Source organism: Falco naumanni, chromosome 7, assembly GCF_017639655.2.
Source record: "Falco naumanni isolate bFalNau1 chromosome 7, bFalNau1.pat, whole genome shotgun sequence".
Classification (NCBI taxonomy): domain Eukaryota; kingdom Metazoa; phylum Chordata; class Aves; order Falconiformes; family Falconidae; genus Falco; species Falco naumanni.
The window spans coordinates 1,765,584-1,781,783 of record NC_054060.1 but is presented as its reverse complement, the minus strand read 5'-3'; the positions used below and the strand labels follow the sequence as shown (position 1 = coordinate 1,781,783).

At 45.6% G+C, this 16,200-nt stretch overlaps 1 protein-coding gene across 3 annotated transcripts in view; it reads left to right on the top strand.

Annotated features, from left to right (window-relative positions):
* Positions 1-7,514: 7,514 nt before the first annotated feature.
* The window catches only part of NPTN (neuroplastin), a 59,631-nt gene continuing 50,945 nt past the window's right edge, over positions 7,515-16,200 (top strand). For 2 of the 3 annotated variants that reach the window (XM_040599995.1, XM_040599994.1), the window contains exon 1: positions 7,515-7,762. In XM_040599995.1, coding sequence (XP_040455929.1) covers positions 7,675-7,762 — 88 coding nt within the window. In that variant the 5' untranslated portion in view covers positions 7,515-7,674. The remainder of the gene's footprint in view (positions 7,763-16,200) is intronic. The other variant, XM_040599996.1, reaches the window with a different exon arrangement.

Sequence of the window (16,200 nt, the reverse complement as noted above, 5' to 3'; positions counted from 1 at the left end):
TGGCTATTCTAGGTGACTCAAGGACTTTGGCTATCCCCAGCCACCTGGGAGAAGGTTCCTGCATAGTGCATTACATACAAGTTTCTAGAAAGTTTTTAGCTGTCCCATGCTCCAGCCCTCCTCTTTCAGCTCCCAAGGAGGAGCGGCCAAACCCATCATGTTTTCACTGCCCTGACAATGCCTGGGAGGCTCACTGGGGAAGCCCATGCTTGCTGTGACAGGCAGCCCAAGCTCCCACCTCCAGGCACAACGGGCCCCTTCCAGCTACATTGGGGGCACAGCTTGCAGACCAAGAGACAGACTTGGCACTGTCCCAGGGCAGGATACCTGTGAGACCCTACCTGCTAGGAGGGGACATGAAAACCCTCATTTCAGCCACCAGCATATTCCACCTTGGTGCTCAGGCAAAAAGTCAAGTTCAAGGAATAGCTCCTATGTCAGGCAGGAGGGCTGAGGCTACTGACAGCCCCCCAACCCCCACACCAAGGGGTGCCCACACAGAAGAAATCTGGCCTTTGAATGACAACAGACCCACTGCCTTCCCCAACCGCCAGCGAGGAAAAGGAGTGGAACTGAACCAAGAGGCAAAGGTGACCACAGCACAGGCCTCACCAACAGGGAGCATCCTGCATGATGCAAGCAGCCCCTGGGAAGATACCTGTGTCAATGGTCTACCCAGGAGCAGCAAGACAGAAAATAGGGCTGCCTACAGGAGATATCTAGATCCCACCCCAGAAAGGCCAGTCCAGGAGCCTGAGCTGGAACAGACTCACCCACACTCCAGCTCAAACCAAGAGTGATTATCCGTCTCTGAGCTTATATGGATCAATGGGCAGAGGGGGTGCAGGTAGGGGTCCCAGTTGAAGATGCTTGAGGCCGTTAAAGCTATATTAATACCCACATGGCTAGACACAACTCTTTATCATGACTGACATTTGTTTTAGGTGTCATACTCTCAAGGGACAAGGAAGCCTCAGGTTTCATCAAATCACTTTTATTAAACCATTGCATTATTGAATAAAATAAATATGCCCCAGGCCAGCACAGACAGCCCCATCTCAGAAAGCCTGACCAGAAAAAGCCAAGAGAGCCGTGAAGGCTAGAAAAACCCACATGTCTAATCTGACCTGCATCACACAGGATTAGGAAAATTGTATCATTTGCTGTACTGTAAAGGCCAGGTAATACCTTTAATTTTGATTTAGCTGGTAAAGGATGACCTGCAGGGGATGTTGAAAATAAGTATTACATACAATAGATATGATAACCAGTACACACAACCTGTACAGTCCTGTACTGCCCACCATCACAAGCAATCTGTGCTGCTGCAGGCTGTTTGTCAGCTCGGTAATGAACTCCTAGCTGGGTTGTTCCCTCTGTCATCCCTCCAGCGATCCAAGCCTGATCATCTTCATTTCATTTTAATCATCAGCGTTTAGTCAAACGTATTGGCATTTCTGCCTGGTTGGCTGCATGCAGCTGGGAGCCAGGGGGAGGCAGCGAGAGGACCGCAGTCAATGCGAAGCCATGATAGCACAGTTGTCATCGACATTTGGGTCACTGGGCTGCCTCCAGTCCCCCCCAAACAGGCTTAAGCACCCCTGCAGTGACACCCATATGTGGGTGCTCTTTTAGGAAGAAATGCATGTTGTGGGGGAGCTGGGACCAGGAACCACAAGCCCAGGAGAGAAGAGCAGAAGCCAGGGTGGCATGGCTAAATACAGCTCTGATGAGATGAAGGACCACATAGCTCACTGAGGTGTCCCTTGATGTAAAAAGCAGTGCACAGCACTTTGGGGATGGCACAAGTTCTTCTACCTCTTGAGCAACCTAAGCCTGCAGGCAGGGTGACAAGTCCCAGGGGCACTAACGGCCCTGAGCAGCCCCACCTGGGACTCCCACTGACACCTGCCCATGGGGCTGGGAACCCATTTAAGCTCATCCCAGGGTCCTCAGTCCTTGTTTGTGCTGTGCCTCTGGGGTGCAGGTATATAGTTCAGCCCCCAGCTATACTTGTTCTTAACTATGGGTGCTGTTGACCTGAATCCTGATCCACTGATTTCTCAGCTTGAACTGAGGTGTGTTTTATCACATGGGACCAGCCTGGAGATCACCTGGCTGTGTCTGACCCTGGTTGCCCTCACCAGGATTGATCCTAAGCTGTGGATTGATTTTGCAGCTCGATCTCAAGCCTACCTTATTTCTGTGAACGTGCCTGGGGCTCTTGGCTGAGCCTGGCTGCCTCCTGCTCTCCTTTCTAGAGTACCTTGGGGCTGGGCCTCCCCTGCTAGCCATGGTGTCCCCCTTGCTCCCTCACTTCTTAGGGAGCGGTGCCGTTGCTGCTCCCTGGCACAATGCCCCTGCTTGCTCTGGGCACCCCTTGACCAAAGCCAAGCTTAGTCCCCAGGCTACCAAAGTGTGATGGGAATAGTCTGAGTGGCCTGCGGGGAATAGCCCCAGGACACAGAGATGTCCCTGCATGCAATCAAAAGAGCCCATTTCCCTGCTCTTCTACCTCTTCAAGGAGATGAAGCTAAACCGTTGCTGCAGGCGTTGCCCAGTCTGGCTCATGCTCACCCTGAGCAAGCCCTGCACTAATCCATGGGTGCCACCTGCCGTCTACTTCTGATGGCATCACCCACAGCTTCACCTTTGCACCATGTAAATTGCTCCAGATGTTCAGGGGTTTTCGCCTGTGCCTTCTCGGAGACCTCTCGCTGGGATCCACAGCTTGAAAGAGCAAGGTGGGGTGCAGCACAGCTCTCCCCATCCATCCTGCCTGTGGCTGGATGAAGCTGCTCCCAGCAAGAGCGGGACGATAATGTTATCCCTTTCCTTGGGATAATGAGGTCAGGGAATAGCTCTTATGTGTCTGTAACTGGAAACTAAGGTATTGGACCCAGTTCCTTAAAAAACTGGGTGGAGAAAACCATTACTGCGTGGCTGAGCTGGATGAAAAATGTGCAATTGAGAGAAATAACTTTGGAGTTGGGTCAGAGAGGGAGAAAAGCACTTTCTTTTTGTCCTCCTTGCTGCTTCTCTGCAGAAAATAAGGTTAGACAAACTTCAGATTTTTTTCACAACAGAGATGAGATCAAATATGCTGGTATTTCTCACCGGACTGTTTGTTTACATTACAAATCATTCTGACCAAAAATTACTCTTTCTGTCACAATGTTTGCTTTGCGTGAAAAGACGTTTCTTCTCAGGAAAAAAAAAATTAAAATAATCAGTTAAAACATTTTGACCAGTTCTGACAGGAACATTTGAACATGTAGGAGGATGGGAGATTGCTCAAAATAACCAAACTGCCATTACCCAATGGGGTTGAGATATGTAAAGCCAGCTTTCTGCAAAGTAAGTAAGTACATCTATATTCTCTTCTTATTACTACCCTGGGATCTTTCCTCCTTTTCAGAAAGCCCACTTCCCTATGATTTTAGAGCTTTTCCTTTGACTCTCATTCCTCAGAGCACATTTCTTTATGATTTTACAAGCTTTTCCTTTCCTTCTCATTCCTCAGAGCACTACTTTTTCAGTTCAATCTTTCTCTGGCTATTTAGGATGATAGCTGGTAAGGAGTCCCTGATGCAGTACACCCTTTGTCTGTAAAAGAGCTAGAGAGCTTTTCTGGTGACTCTCTGGGGGCTGTCACCTCTGGTGACTCCATTCTATTATCTGATTAGGTTAATGGTGTTCCTCACTTGCCATTGTGCCTTTGGGGAGATGAATATACATTAATCATATGTATAACCCAAAGGCCAGAGCTCCTTTTTGGGATGCTTTACCTCCAGCAGTACTGCTCACTGCAGAGCTGCATGCCTCTACCACGCTGCAAGGCAGGCGAGGACTGCCGAGGGCCGGCAGCTGGAGTTTGAGGCTGGCTGGCTTTATATAATGTATATATTTGCACACGTGCATTGCACTGTTCCCTCATTTGTCTCTTCCCCGCACGCACAAAACAAACACAGCACATTATCTTGATCATGCACGTAACAATGCAGTCTTACAGTGCCGGGGCATTCTGGTTTGCAAATACACTGCATGCCTGTGTCTGTCTACAAGGTGATGTGAGCCTGTTGGATATGGATCTGTGTTTTCCCTCGCATGTCACCCTCAAAGTATTAACTGACATTATTCAGCATTTCTCAGCCCTGAGAACAGCTGCAATAGCTGAGTTTCGCTGCTAGACGTCAGCGAGTGTATCATGCTCTACCCTACATTTTCAACTTGCCAATAATACACTCAAAAGAAGGTGACTGCAAGTGAGACTTCTAGAGGCAAAGCTTTCTTCAAGTGCCAAAGCATATCAATAAATACATCAAAATAACGGGGATCTCTTAAACCCTTCTAGTTGCAAAAAGACAGTCTGAAAGATCATACAGAGAAAAGGATGCTGCCTCTTTGTTGCTCTGCAGTGTGATTTGCTGCTGACTATACATTTTTTTCCTTCCCCTTTGTTTCTTTTGAATCCCAGATTTTCTGTCCCCCTTTTGCTGAAGTCCTAAGGAATAATCAAAGAATAATCAAAACTGTGACATCCCATGTGAAAAGAAGATGAGTGTTGACTGAAGGGAAAATGCAGGGATTTTGAGTTACTGTGTTTGGAAAGTTTGACGTGTCTGAGTTCCCTCTGCCACTCACGAGGTCAGCAATCACCACACTCTCACAAAAAAAATGCATGACCCATAAGCATGGAAAGCCTCAACCTGGTGCAATACCAGCCTTTGTAAGAAACCTCCTTCCTTACTACCAAGCCACTGTGTTGAATCCATTGCTGTCGAATCTTCTTTTTCTCCACAACCCTAAGTGCAACCTGTTGCAAGGGGATACCCTTGTGCATGGCAGAACAGGTTTTTACCCTATACTAGCAGGAACTGATCTCACTATATATTAGGGATCTGTAGGAACCCTGTTTATGTTCCCCAAAAGACTCTTGAAGGCCACAGCAATCTTCAGATCAGGCGTCTCAGCACAGTCCTCTTCTGGCCATGGTGATCTGCTTTGGTTTCTTGTGTCGTATGTTCACAGCACCTCTGTGTCAAGCACAAGCCCACAGGCTAGCACAATCTGTGCAGCATCTTCGTTAACTGCTGTGGGTTAACCATCTCCGATCAGAGCCTTCGAGGGAAACCCTGGAAGCTGTGGCTCTGTGCTTGGGCAGAGCAAAGCTCCCCATGAGCATGCGCACCAAGGTGAAACCAGCAGCAAGCAGAGCAGCGTGTCCCACAGTTGTCCCCAGGACAGAGCCAGAGCAATGTGAACATGACAGGTGAGTTATGCAATTGTGAGGAGAAGATCTAGCAAAACAACAGTGTGCTGAACTGGTTACAGAGGTAAAAAAAAAAAAAGCCTTCTGCTAACTTTGGCCCAGGCCTCTGGCAGCATGAGTCACTGTGAGCTGCCATGGTTACGAAACAAGTATTACTGTGCAGATACAAACCATGCTCAGAGGCAAGTACATTGCTAACTAGTTCCAAACTTGGGAAACTGTCGAGTGTAGGTAAGGCCTAATACCGAGTGGGTGTTTGCAAAAAGGAGAGTTATGGCAAAATCCCCTGGAGCTAATATTCAGCAGGCAAAACAGCATGCAAAGAGCAGAAAGAAGGACACCACTGTGTGAAACCATGATTTCTGGATCTTTTTGCCTATTCCTTATGGTTAGGGCAACTGTCAGAACCGTTCCACAGAGATGGAAAAGGAGGATGTTTCTGCACCATGGCAAGAAAACAAATAGTAGTGTCACAGATGATTCAGCTGGCATGAACAGTGAGTCATGGAAATGCACCATGGAAATTCTCCAGCACAGGATGCACAGCACAGTGGAATATCTCTGATGCACATCAAATCTAGCACCATGGCATCCTTGGAGAGTGAGGGGCAGCCAGGATTATGTATAGCACCAGCGTATGCCCAGATGTTTCTCACATGTGACCTCAGTCCTGTGAAACTGCAGTCATTAGGCCTAGATCGTCATCAGAGTCTTGAAGTGCTCAAGCAGTGATTTCACTGGCTTCAAGTGAACAGCAGTTTTCACAAAAAAAGTGTCCGATCTTCCTCTCGTCTTTGAGTCACACCAACAACAAAAGGACTCAGAGTCTGTTTGCTAATGATCAGCTGACAGTAACCAGGCCAGGGTAAAGGATGAGGGATACGGTCAAGCAGCTGCTTCCAGGGATGGGGAGGAGTCAGGGCACGATGTGTGCAGCTGCTGCAGGCTGTGCCCTGGTCAAACAAGCTCTTACTGCCGCGGTAGCACAGTGAGAGGAATTACAACTGCTTTGGGTGTTACCACCACAAGGCAAGCAGGCACTGCACCCGCTCCCCCTGTCCACCCCACTGTGGTACCATGGCCTGCAGAGATCTCCGCATTGGGAACCGAGCACTCTGCAGAAAGCAGAAAAACTGCTTTTGAGGGATTTTTTGCTTTTTATTCCAGCACCTTTCTCTGCTGGTCTGTCCCATGGTGTCCTACAATTCTTGTATCTCCCTACTTCAGGTGTGTGTTACAATGATGGGCTTGTGTTCAGCAGCGGGCTGCAGCCGTTCGTGTCATCCTATGCGGAGAGCAGTCAGAAATGTGGCTTAAGTAGCTACACTGGGCTTACTTTTGGCTGGGGTCACCAGTGCAGTACAAAGCAACCAGAGTGTACGAAGTAGATCAGACCTGGTATCTTGTTTTACAGGCATGAAAATAAAGAGAAAACTTGTCCAAAGCTCATCAGCATCCATTTCTCAGGGCACTTGGCAGGTCTGGTGAACCAGGCATGAGCTTTAGCACTTTCTGCCCCCAATACCACCATGAACCTAGGGCAAACACCTTCGCTTCTTGCAGCCTTGGTTTCCTACTCATGCAAAAAGGACAGGGCTCTGGAAAAAACACTTTTTTTTTTTTAAATATTGGTGGTGATTGATAAAATAGTTTAAGATCATTTTGGTGTTTCACAGGTGTGTGGACCTAAAGTTGAAGACTTTGGGATGGATTTGGCATTCCTCTGACACACCCTGACCCCTGCAGAATGGCACATAAAGTCCTAAATTACCCTTGCAACTATGACAGGAACCAAAGTACTGGCTCATGGCCTGCCTTCCCCTGTGCCTGCTGGTACTTTAAGCCCATGAAGAACAGAAATGTGGAGGTATGTGGTGCTGCTCAGACTGCAGCTTTCCGGGCAGCAGTTGGGACTCTGCCATCCCACCCGCTGCACTCCTGAGGTGACTGCAGCCTCAAGCAGGGTCCCCATCCAGCCCACAGCACCCCTGAGCCCAGCCTCAGGCGGGGGCCGCAGCACCCCTGAGGAAGGGCCCGCAGCGCCGGTGCGATGCCCGGGCAAGCCGCCACTGGCGCAGCAGCAGGTCGCCTCAGGAGGAGAACGGCGGCAACATGGCGGCCGCGGGGGGCGGGCGGCCGTGACGCGTGACACCCCCTCCCGCCAACCCGCCGCCGCGCGCGCGTCGCCCCCCTCCCCGCGCGGTGCCTCCCCCCCCCTCCTTCGCTGCCCCTGTTCAAATCTCGCGAGAGCTGGCGGCGGCGTCGCGAGAGCGGGTGCTGCGCTGCGGTAGGAGGTCGGCGGAGAAGGACGGAGCCGGAGCCGCTTCGCTCCCGCCGCCGTCCGCCTCACCCCGTCGCCCCCTTCCTCCTCCCGCTTCCCCTCCCCGGCCGGGGACAGGAGGATGTCGCGCTCCGGGCCGCTCCCCGCCGCTCTCTCGCTGTTGCTGGCGACGGCCGCGCTCCTGCCGGGACCCGCCGCGGCGCAGAACGGTGAGGGCGGTGAGGCGAGGCGGGCCGGGGGGGCGCGTTGCTGTGGGGGCGGCGGGTCGCGACGGGGGGCGAGGGTCAAGCCGGGGGCTGGGCCCTGGGCTCCACGGCTGCCCTTTCAGCCCGGGGTTGGGGAGCGAGCCCGGGGTTGGGGGGATTCCCCCCCCCCCCCCCGTGTTTTCGGCTCCCTCGGGGGAAGGGGGGCTGGCAGGGCCGCGCCGCGGCGGTCGCTCCCCCCGCTTCTCCTCAGGCGTCTCGTGCTACCGGTAATATGGAACATCTCCCCCCGCCTACTGAACCTGCATCTGCTGGGCTGCCTTAAATCATTTATAATGCAATAAACCCGTAGTTCCTTAGCAACTAAAGAGGTCCTCTGATAGGAGAGTAAAAGGAGAGGAAAAAAAAAAACCCACTCCACCCTTCTTTCTTCCTTGTAGGATAGCATGAGCTAAATCCAGCGCGGCATGCCTCCTCCCTGATGAGTTTGCAGCCAAGTGCATGACAATTAGTGGCAGAACAAAGTGAGGCCAAGAGGCTGGTCTAACCGAGGGCGAGCCTCCTGCTTGAAGGAAGGTCCTGCAGTGCTCATAAAAATACATGTCTTGCCGTGCCATCTGAAGGCGTGAGGGAGCCGTAAAGGCGGGTTTCATCTGCTCTAGAAGTGCCTGAGCACAGTCTTTCTGGAGCAGCTTCTTATGCAGCATCATGGTGAAACTAATGTCAGGGATGCTTTGGCCTGTAAGTGCTGTGAAGGACAGGGATCTTGGCTCCCAAGAGGCTCGGGTCTGTCTGCGTTGGGAAAATTTACCTAGAAGGAAGGGATACCTTCCTAATATGCCAATCGCACACAAGTTTTCATTGTGTTGGCCTCCCTTCTCTTTCCTTACTTTCTGCTCTGTACACTTGGTCCTAGTGTTTTCATTCTATTGAGGTGAATTGTGCCTTGCAGCATGAGGTCAGCTTTGGTGGCTCTTTGCTCTAGAAGAAGCATTGAGGCTTTTGGCATATTTCACAGTGACAGGAGGGATGTAGATGGAAGAAATAATGTCCCAAAGATCCCAGATTAGAATTGTTGCCTTAGTACATGCAGATTTTCAGGCTCAAGTCTGTTTTCAGACTACATCTTGGTGTCTATTAACCAAACAGAAGCAACTTTGACATCCACACTGTACGAATGAAAACTGTAGGCTTTCTGCAGTATGAGGGACTTTTTTTGTGAGCTCCCAGGAGCATGCTAGTTGGGCTGAGTTGCAGATAAAGCTGGTTTTCTGTTACAGTGATGCTGTCTGCTTCCAGTGATAGCTGTGCCTTATGAGCATTGTCATGGCAGGGTTAATCTGCCTGTGCTGTGTTTCCCCTTGTATTTGGGTGGAGTGAGGTGAGCAGCCTTCTGACAAGCAAGTTAAATGGGTTGTGTGCCTGAAGCTGTTCCTATGCAGAGTTAGCAGGCAAGGTGTCAAATGCTGGCAGCTGGTATAACAATTCCAAATAGCTGGTAGGGAGTGCAAACATTTGGTGTTGGACAGTAGTTATATGTCTGGAGGTCAACGGTGAAATAAATTTTTGGGATAGGTGGAAGGCTTTAGCCTTTCAGTGTCTTAATCATGATTTCCATTCCTGACACAAAGCTAACCAAGCAGTAGCAGATCTTGGCATGAGGTAAGACTGCAGACCCCAGGTGTATCCTGAAAGCTCATTAATTTTTATTTGGTTAACTAGGGTCATCCAAGCAATTAAATGGTAGGGGAGTCAGAGTATCTGTACTGCTGTAAGAGTTTACACAGGTGAGTGAAAATATTGTTGGAAAGGAGTAAGCACTTTCAAGCCAAGTGAAAGGTGGAGGTCCTTCTGAATAAGGCTTACTGCTTCTGTTGAATTTTTACCCTAATTGGAATGCTGTTGTAATGGAGGGAAACAAATTTAAAGATGGTAGGCCCTGCCACAGAGGAACTGTTTTCTTTCAGCAAATAATGGCCAATTAGATGCTTCATGAAATGGAACAATTCCTCTTTTGCTTTGGCATGAAGAATAGGTACAGCCATTTTCTGAATTGTATATACTTCTTGTAAGTAATTAGAAAAATTATGTGGTTTGAATGGGCATGTGCATGTTAGGGACAACGTCTTTAAAGACAAAACACATCTAACACACATGCGTGCTCTTTGAAGGTATACAGAAGGATCCCACAGTGTGTATGCAAAAATTGTGTTATCTATTATTGATATGGAGCAGTTGGTGTAGTGAAAGGTGATAGTCCAAGTGCTGTTGAACGTACAGTAACACCATGTGAGTTTAGGATGATAAAGGAATGGTAATGTACTTGAAACTGCAGGACAGGTCACCACTCACCTGGCACAGAAAATGCCCAGTGGAATCCTGAGTGTCTGTGGGGAGCAGCTTTTTTTTCTGCTTCTGACAAGAGATCGCTGTTGAATAGGCAGTGATTTTTCCAGAGTTAATGTAATTCAGAATATTTTGAACCAGACTCACCTATGGACTTAAGCTTACCAAAAGTGGAAGTAGGTTTTTGACACTTGCATGGATTATTTTTAAAGATCTTGCGTAAACACCTGAAGATCACAGAAAAATTTAACTTTCCTGAATATTGTTCTGAGAAGATTGTCGGGTTCTTTGGGGCTGCATTTCTGATGCATGCTAGCTTGTCACTGGTATCCAGAGGATAGTTTAGATGAAGTGACAGAAAGGAGGGTTAGAAGAGATATGAGGAAGGATGAGGAGGAACTGCTGGAAAAAGCCAGTCTGTCAAGGTGATCTGTTAAACCGTAGTTTCCAACTGCTATTTGTTGGAAAATCAATTTAGCGCTTCAAAACGGCATCTTCCCTATGGAGTGGTGCTTGACTTGCTCTTTGGTGATGAATAACATGCCTCTTCCAGTTGATGTTTTTTAACCTTTGCAGTATCTTTGTTTCTCCAGCTGCTTGTTAAAAATAAAGACTTAAGTGTACTAATACTTTCACCTTAGAGTGTTTGGATCTAACGGAGCATGGCTGTATTTTTACTGTTGTCTGAAATAGATCCTTAGACTGCCCCCTTGCAATCCACAGTGTGTTTCTTCAGCACGTTAACGTGAGTTGAATTGCTAGCAGTTTTTCAGATTCTTCCCTTTTCCAAGTTTTTGTCTGGCAAAGTGCGGTTAAAACCAGACTTCATGTATTTTGTAGAGGAGGGAATTAAACATCATCGTCATTTTTTAAAACTGAAAGCTGACTTGATAAAATTGCTAGAGTTATTCAAAGCAAATAAAAACAAATTACGGTAGATGGTACTTGTTTAGCTGTGCTCTCTTCATCCTGTTTGTATGAATGTGAAGGAAATAACTAGCTGGCTGAAAAATAGAATGTGGCTTTTCTGTTGGCAGAAACCAGTATAGAAATGACTGTAAAATCAAGAAAGAGTAGCTTCTTAAAATTAGTTTCTTCTTAAAAGAGTGAAAAACCTTCCTTTTATCCTTGTAATGCTATTTCTGACTGCTGATTCTCATCCATTTTGCACTGATTGTATTCTGACATGATTTTGATGGTCCCCAGATAAAACTGAAACAGTTTCATGCAGCATTTATGGAGCGTGAGTGTGGGCTGAGCATCGAGGAAAATGTTCAAAGTTCTGTTCTCTTTCCCACCATTGCTATTCTCCTTCCTCCTACAACTCCCGCATAGGAAACTTAAATACAAGCAATACACTTGAAAATTGCACCGAATTCTGACAGATCTCAACTAACAGGTAAAGAGGCAGTAACTGCTGGTACTGACATTTCAGACAATAGAAACAGTTCAAAGTGAGGGACTACTTTTCAATAATGAAATACACTGAGAGTGTTAACTCTCCTTACCACATATTGCTGTATGAAGACTACTTCTTGTTAAATTCATGAATGAAGTGCATTCTCTCCTGCACAATGAGCTGTTTCTTTTGCTGTAAGCACTACTTTAGAGGAGGCAATTGTAAAAAAGTTGCATTGTAAAGGACAATGCTAGCCTGTGATTCATCCTTGGGTTGTAAAGACAGAGTGTTCAAACTCTCCTTAGCTTCAAGTGCTGGAGGTGCTGCAGCTCCCACTGTTAAGATTGGAAATCTGGTAAACTGTTTCTGCTTATCAGCTGGAAATTTCTTCTGTAAATCTAACCTAAATCTGCTTTCCTGTTGTTTTAAGCTTTTTATTCTTTTTATCTGTGCAAATTGAGCGGGAAAGAGGGTGTTAACCTTCTTATCAGCAATTACCATCTGTACTTCTCTGGATTGTCATGGTCCTTCTTGGTAAGTTGTATTTTCCTGACTATTCCTGGTGCTTTTCTGTGGATTTTCTTCAGTCACGTTTTCTGGAGTGTGATGTGTGAAACTGGACACACGTCCAGTTGGGACCAGACCAAGATTCAGTGGAGTGGAAGGGATCACTCAATGTGTCTTGCATATGGCATTCTCGCGTGCATCACAAGACAAATGGTTTCTTACAGTAAAACATTTTTGACTTGCATCCCGTGGGATCCTTTATGGTGGTCAGATCTTAAATTGCAGGATTGCTACTTTGCATTCCTTTACTGCCTAAACCAAGTAGTTCTTAAATGTTCTTAAGTGGCATCTCATCTACTTCTGATGTCTTCCCTCAGTTGTCAAAAGACCTATTTTATCTTCTTGAGCATGCACCCCTACTTCAGCTTGCTTTGGCTTTATCGGCTTAAGAGACCCTCTAGCCCATCATCGGCCTTATTTCATTCTGTTTTCTGTCTACTTGTTCATGTACTGTATCTCAAAAAAACATGCACATGGTACACCAAGCTACATTAATGAGATTTTTTTTATTCTGAGGCTCTTGTATACGACAGTATTAAAAGCTTTACTAAAATTAGGAAAACTGCGTCTGTTCTTTCTCCTCTACAGTCACCTTTAGGTTTTAGTAACTTTATAGTATAAGGTCAGATTGTTGTGTCAAGCCGTATCAAACTACGGGTAGGCAGTGCAGCTCTGTTCTTCCTTCCCCTAAGCCGTTCTGTATTTTTGAGCACTTCCAAGCAGCTTCTGTATTTTCTGGACACTGAAATTGGACTGACTGGTCCCGCGACTCCACAATTGTTCCATTTAAGTGTTTTAAACATGGGCACTGTCTGCCCTTTTCTACTCACCTATCTTCCAAAAGTACTGCAGAAGGAGTTGAATTAAACCCCGCAGCTTGACACTCCCATACTTTCCAAAGCAACCTGTAATCTGGTTTTAGAGTTTTTCCCCAAGGCTGTTTACCACTGTGATCATGCTTTGTTTGGAATGGCGTATGTGATAGCAGGTTCTCTTTCTAGTCTTTTCTGTGCACCTGAGCTTTCTGCCTGTGCTGAAGTCCTGCTGAGGTTGTTCATAGAAACCCACCAGTGGTTAAGATGCTATTCCTACTGCCAGAGCCAGGGGATGGATGTCCAGATACAGAATATGATCCTGCACAGAGTCAGTTAGATGCTTGAGAACAGCCTTTATGTGTTCAGTCAGACTTCCTAAAACAAGCAGCTTATCAGTATTTCATAATGATTATAGTGGCTTGTCATTTTTTTCCCAGTTAATTCTAGAATAAGGGACATGACTTGTATAAAGTTGGAGGGAGAATGGCTGTTAAAACATAACTTGGGAGTTATCAGAGCTCCGTATCAAACATAATATTCATTGTTCAAATAAGGTTAATTATCTGTAACATTATTTCTGTGCTTTTAAAAATCTTACTCGATATGCTAGATTTATTTTCACTTTGTTACACGCTTTTGATGTCGTGTACTGTATGGTCATCTCTTGGTGTTGGAGATTGAGTCTAAATAAAATTTCAACCTGGATTGAATATCTATCTGTGTCAAAACTTCGAAGTATTTATCCCCTAGTAAGATAACTGCTGTAGACTTTTAAAAATTCATGCCCTTTTTTATAAGCTTGAAGCTTATTTAGATCACCTGTGTGGCTGAAGTCACCATCCACTAATGCAAACTCATTCAAGAAAAAAGCCAGGAACTTTTGAAGTTGTGAAGGGTTCTTCATCATACGGTGTCAGAAGCGGTAGAACTCTGCTATAATTAAGAATGAGAAGTTTTTTGAGAGTAAGATGGGGATTTATTTCCACCATTTCTGTTTCGGATGCAGTAGAAAACAGCACCATCATGTCAGCATAGTATTTTGGCTACTGGAAGGTGTGTATGTGTGGGGGAAAGTGTGAACAGTGGGCTCTAATCCTGGGAAGAGGATGTTGAGTAAATATGACCCCACATGGCATGCTGTTGAAGAGTTGTAGGAGAGGAGTGCCTTCATCCTTTTCTTAATGGCTTTGATGTTGAAACAGGGTAGGGTAGTAGAAGATCTCTGCTTTGCAGCTGCTTTTGAAGGAGGGAGGAAGAGGCATCGTGTCTGTCTTCCGTTCTTTGGAGGTGTAGTTGGAACTTCAGTATGTAAGATGGAGCCTCAGGGACACAATGTTTGTATCAGTTGTGTTAGCTGTTGATACCAGGTTGGAAGCCTTTTGATATATCAAAGAAAAAGCAGGGGCAGGGATGTTATGAAAGAACAGATTTTCCAGATGATGATGAGGAGGAAAGTGCCCAAGACAGTAGGTGGCTAGCTAAATGGACTTGCATTGTGAGGCCCGTTTGTAGGGGAAAAGTAGATCATAATGTCCTGTTCTGGTCTGAATAAAGTGTGGGGGGGGAAGTCTTGGATTGCTGTAATTCATATAGTCTTGTTTTACATTACATGTTTTAAAATGCCACATTAACAAATCTATTGAACTGAAGTGCTACTTAGTGTAGCTAAGCAGTGTAGCTACTTACTACCCACATTTTGTGAATCATCACTAGCCTTGTAGGGGCCACAACGGCTTTCCCTATAGCTTGTGCATTTGTTTGGAAACCTAAACTAAATGCATTTTCTGAGGGGCATATTGAAGACCTGAGAAAATAAGAGGAAGGGGAATATAATGGATTAGAAAAGGAAAGGCCTGAAAAGATGCAATCGGTCCAAAACTGTGAGTGAGAAAAGGATTTAATTCTGGGAGGTTGGTAAAACTGATAAAGAGTGTATTTTACATTTAAAAAGAGAAAATTGAACTGAAATGCCTAGAAAAGAGCTTGACAAGGATTTTGACAATGCAGTAGGCTCCCAACAGACATAATGGCAGACCAAAGGCAGACCGAAATAATTTCTTGAAGGTGTACAGCATGAGTTTGAAAAAACAGATGCTTGAGTGCAATTTTAAAGTCAGAGTAGATACCGTATTGACTGATCACTCTTGGATTTTTTAATTTTTTTTTTTTTTTTTTTTTTTTTGCCTAGTTTGTTAGGAAAGCTTTGTGGTAGTTAACTAAGGTAATCTACCTTAGCAGGTTCAAGTTGTAAATGTGCAAGTATTTTAGTTCCTGTCATATTAATTCAGAACTCCTAATAACAAATTAAATTACGCTAAATGATTTAAATGCAATTATAAATTGGAGTTCAGCTGCACGATTTCTGTTAGTCTTGTTAAATTCATGCAAGTGTTGTAATGTTAAGAAGCTCTTGTCTTTCTGTGTTGCTAAACACTATGTAATGATTGACGTAAGTGTTCAAAATTTTATGTGATACCTTCTTCCTTGAGGAAAATCTGAAATTAATATTACAGTCCAGAGCCTAAAAGACCAATGCTCCAGAGATGGTTGTGTAAATTAGGGTTGCTTGGCTGGGCAAAGAAAGGAAGATGCCTTGACACAAGATCTGAGATCGTAAACACATCCAGAGAATTGGCTATGGGTGCGTTTGGCTTCTGTTTAGGGGTTTTTTTGCAAGTTTAGTTGCTGGGTTTTGTTGTTTTGTTGTCATTGGTGGTTGGTTTTTTTGGCTTTTTTTTTTTAATTCTCAGTACACTAAAGGATAATTAATAGAATGTAGTTGAAAAGGACAAAACAAATGCTAGGTGGGTATTATTTGATCTGTGATACACAGCTTTCCATGGCATTGTGAAAGCTAGCTTCTGTAAGTCTTGGGCACAAGACTGAGAAGATAAGCCAAGCTACTGTGTGTGCAAGGATTATCTTTTCCCGTGAATTATTGGTGGGTTGAGGTGGCCTAGTGCTAAAAATTCATAGTGTTATAGAAGATGGGCTTGATTTTAATTCCCTGTTTGAGCAGGTTAGAATCATTGTTACCTAGAGGTGTAATGCAGGCTGACTGAGCAAAGAATTAGAAGATCTATAACATACAGTTTTGCAGTATGTGGTTGATATTGTCGTCTTATGTACCTTCAAGCAAGGACAGCAAAAATCTGTTTGTCACACTGGTGGTTAATTTCTGCTTGAGGGAGTCTAACCTGTATATACTGACAGTTTACCTAAAGCATCCTTTTGCAGGGAACTTAATATTTTGTCCTCTCTTTGCTTTAAGCATCCAAGGTTGCAAGCAGCTGAATCCCATTCTCACATTTTTTTTA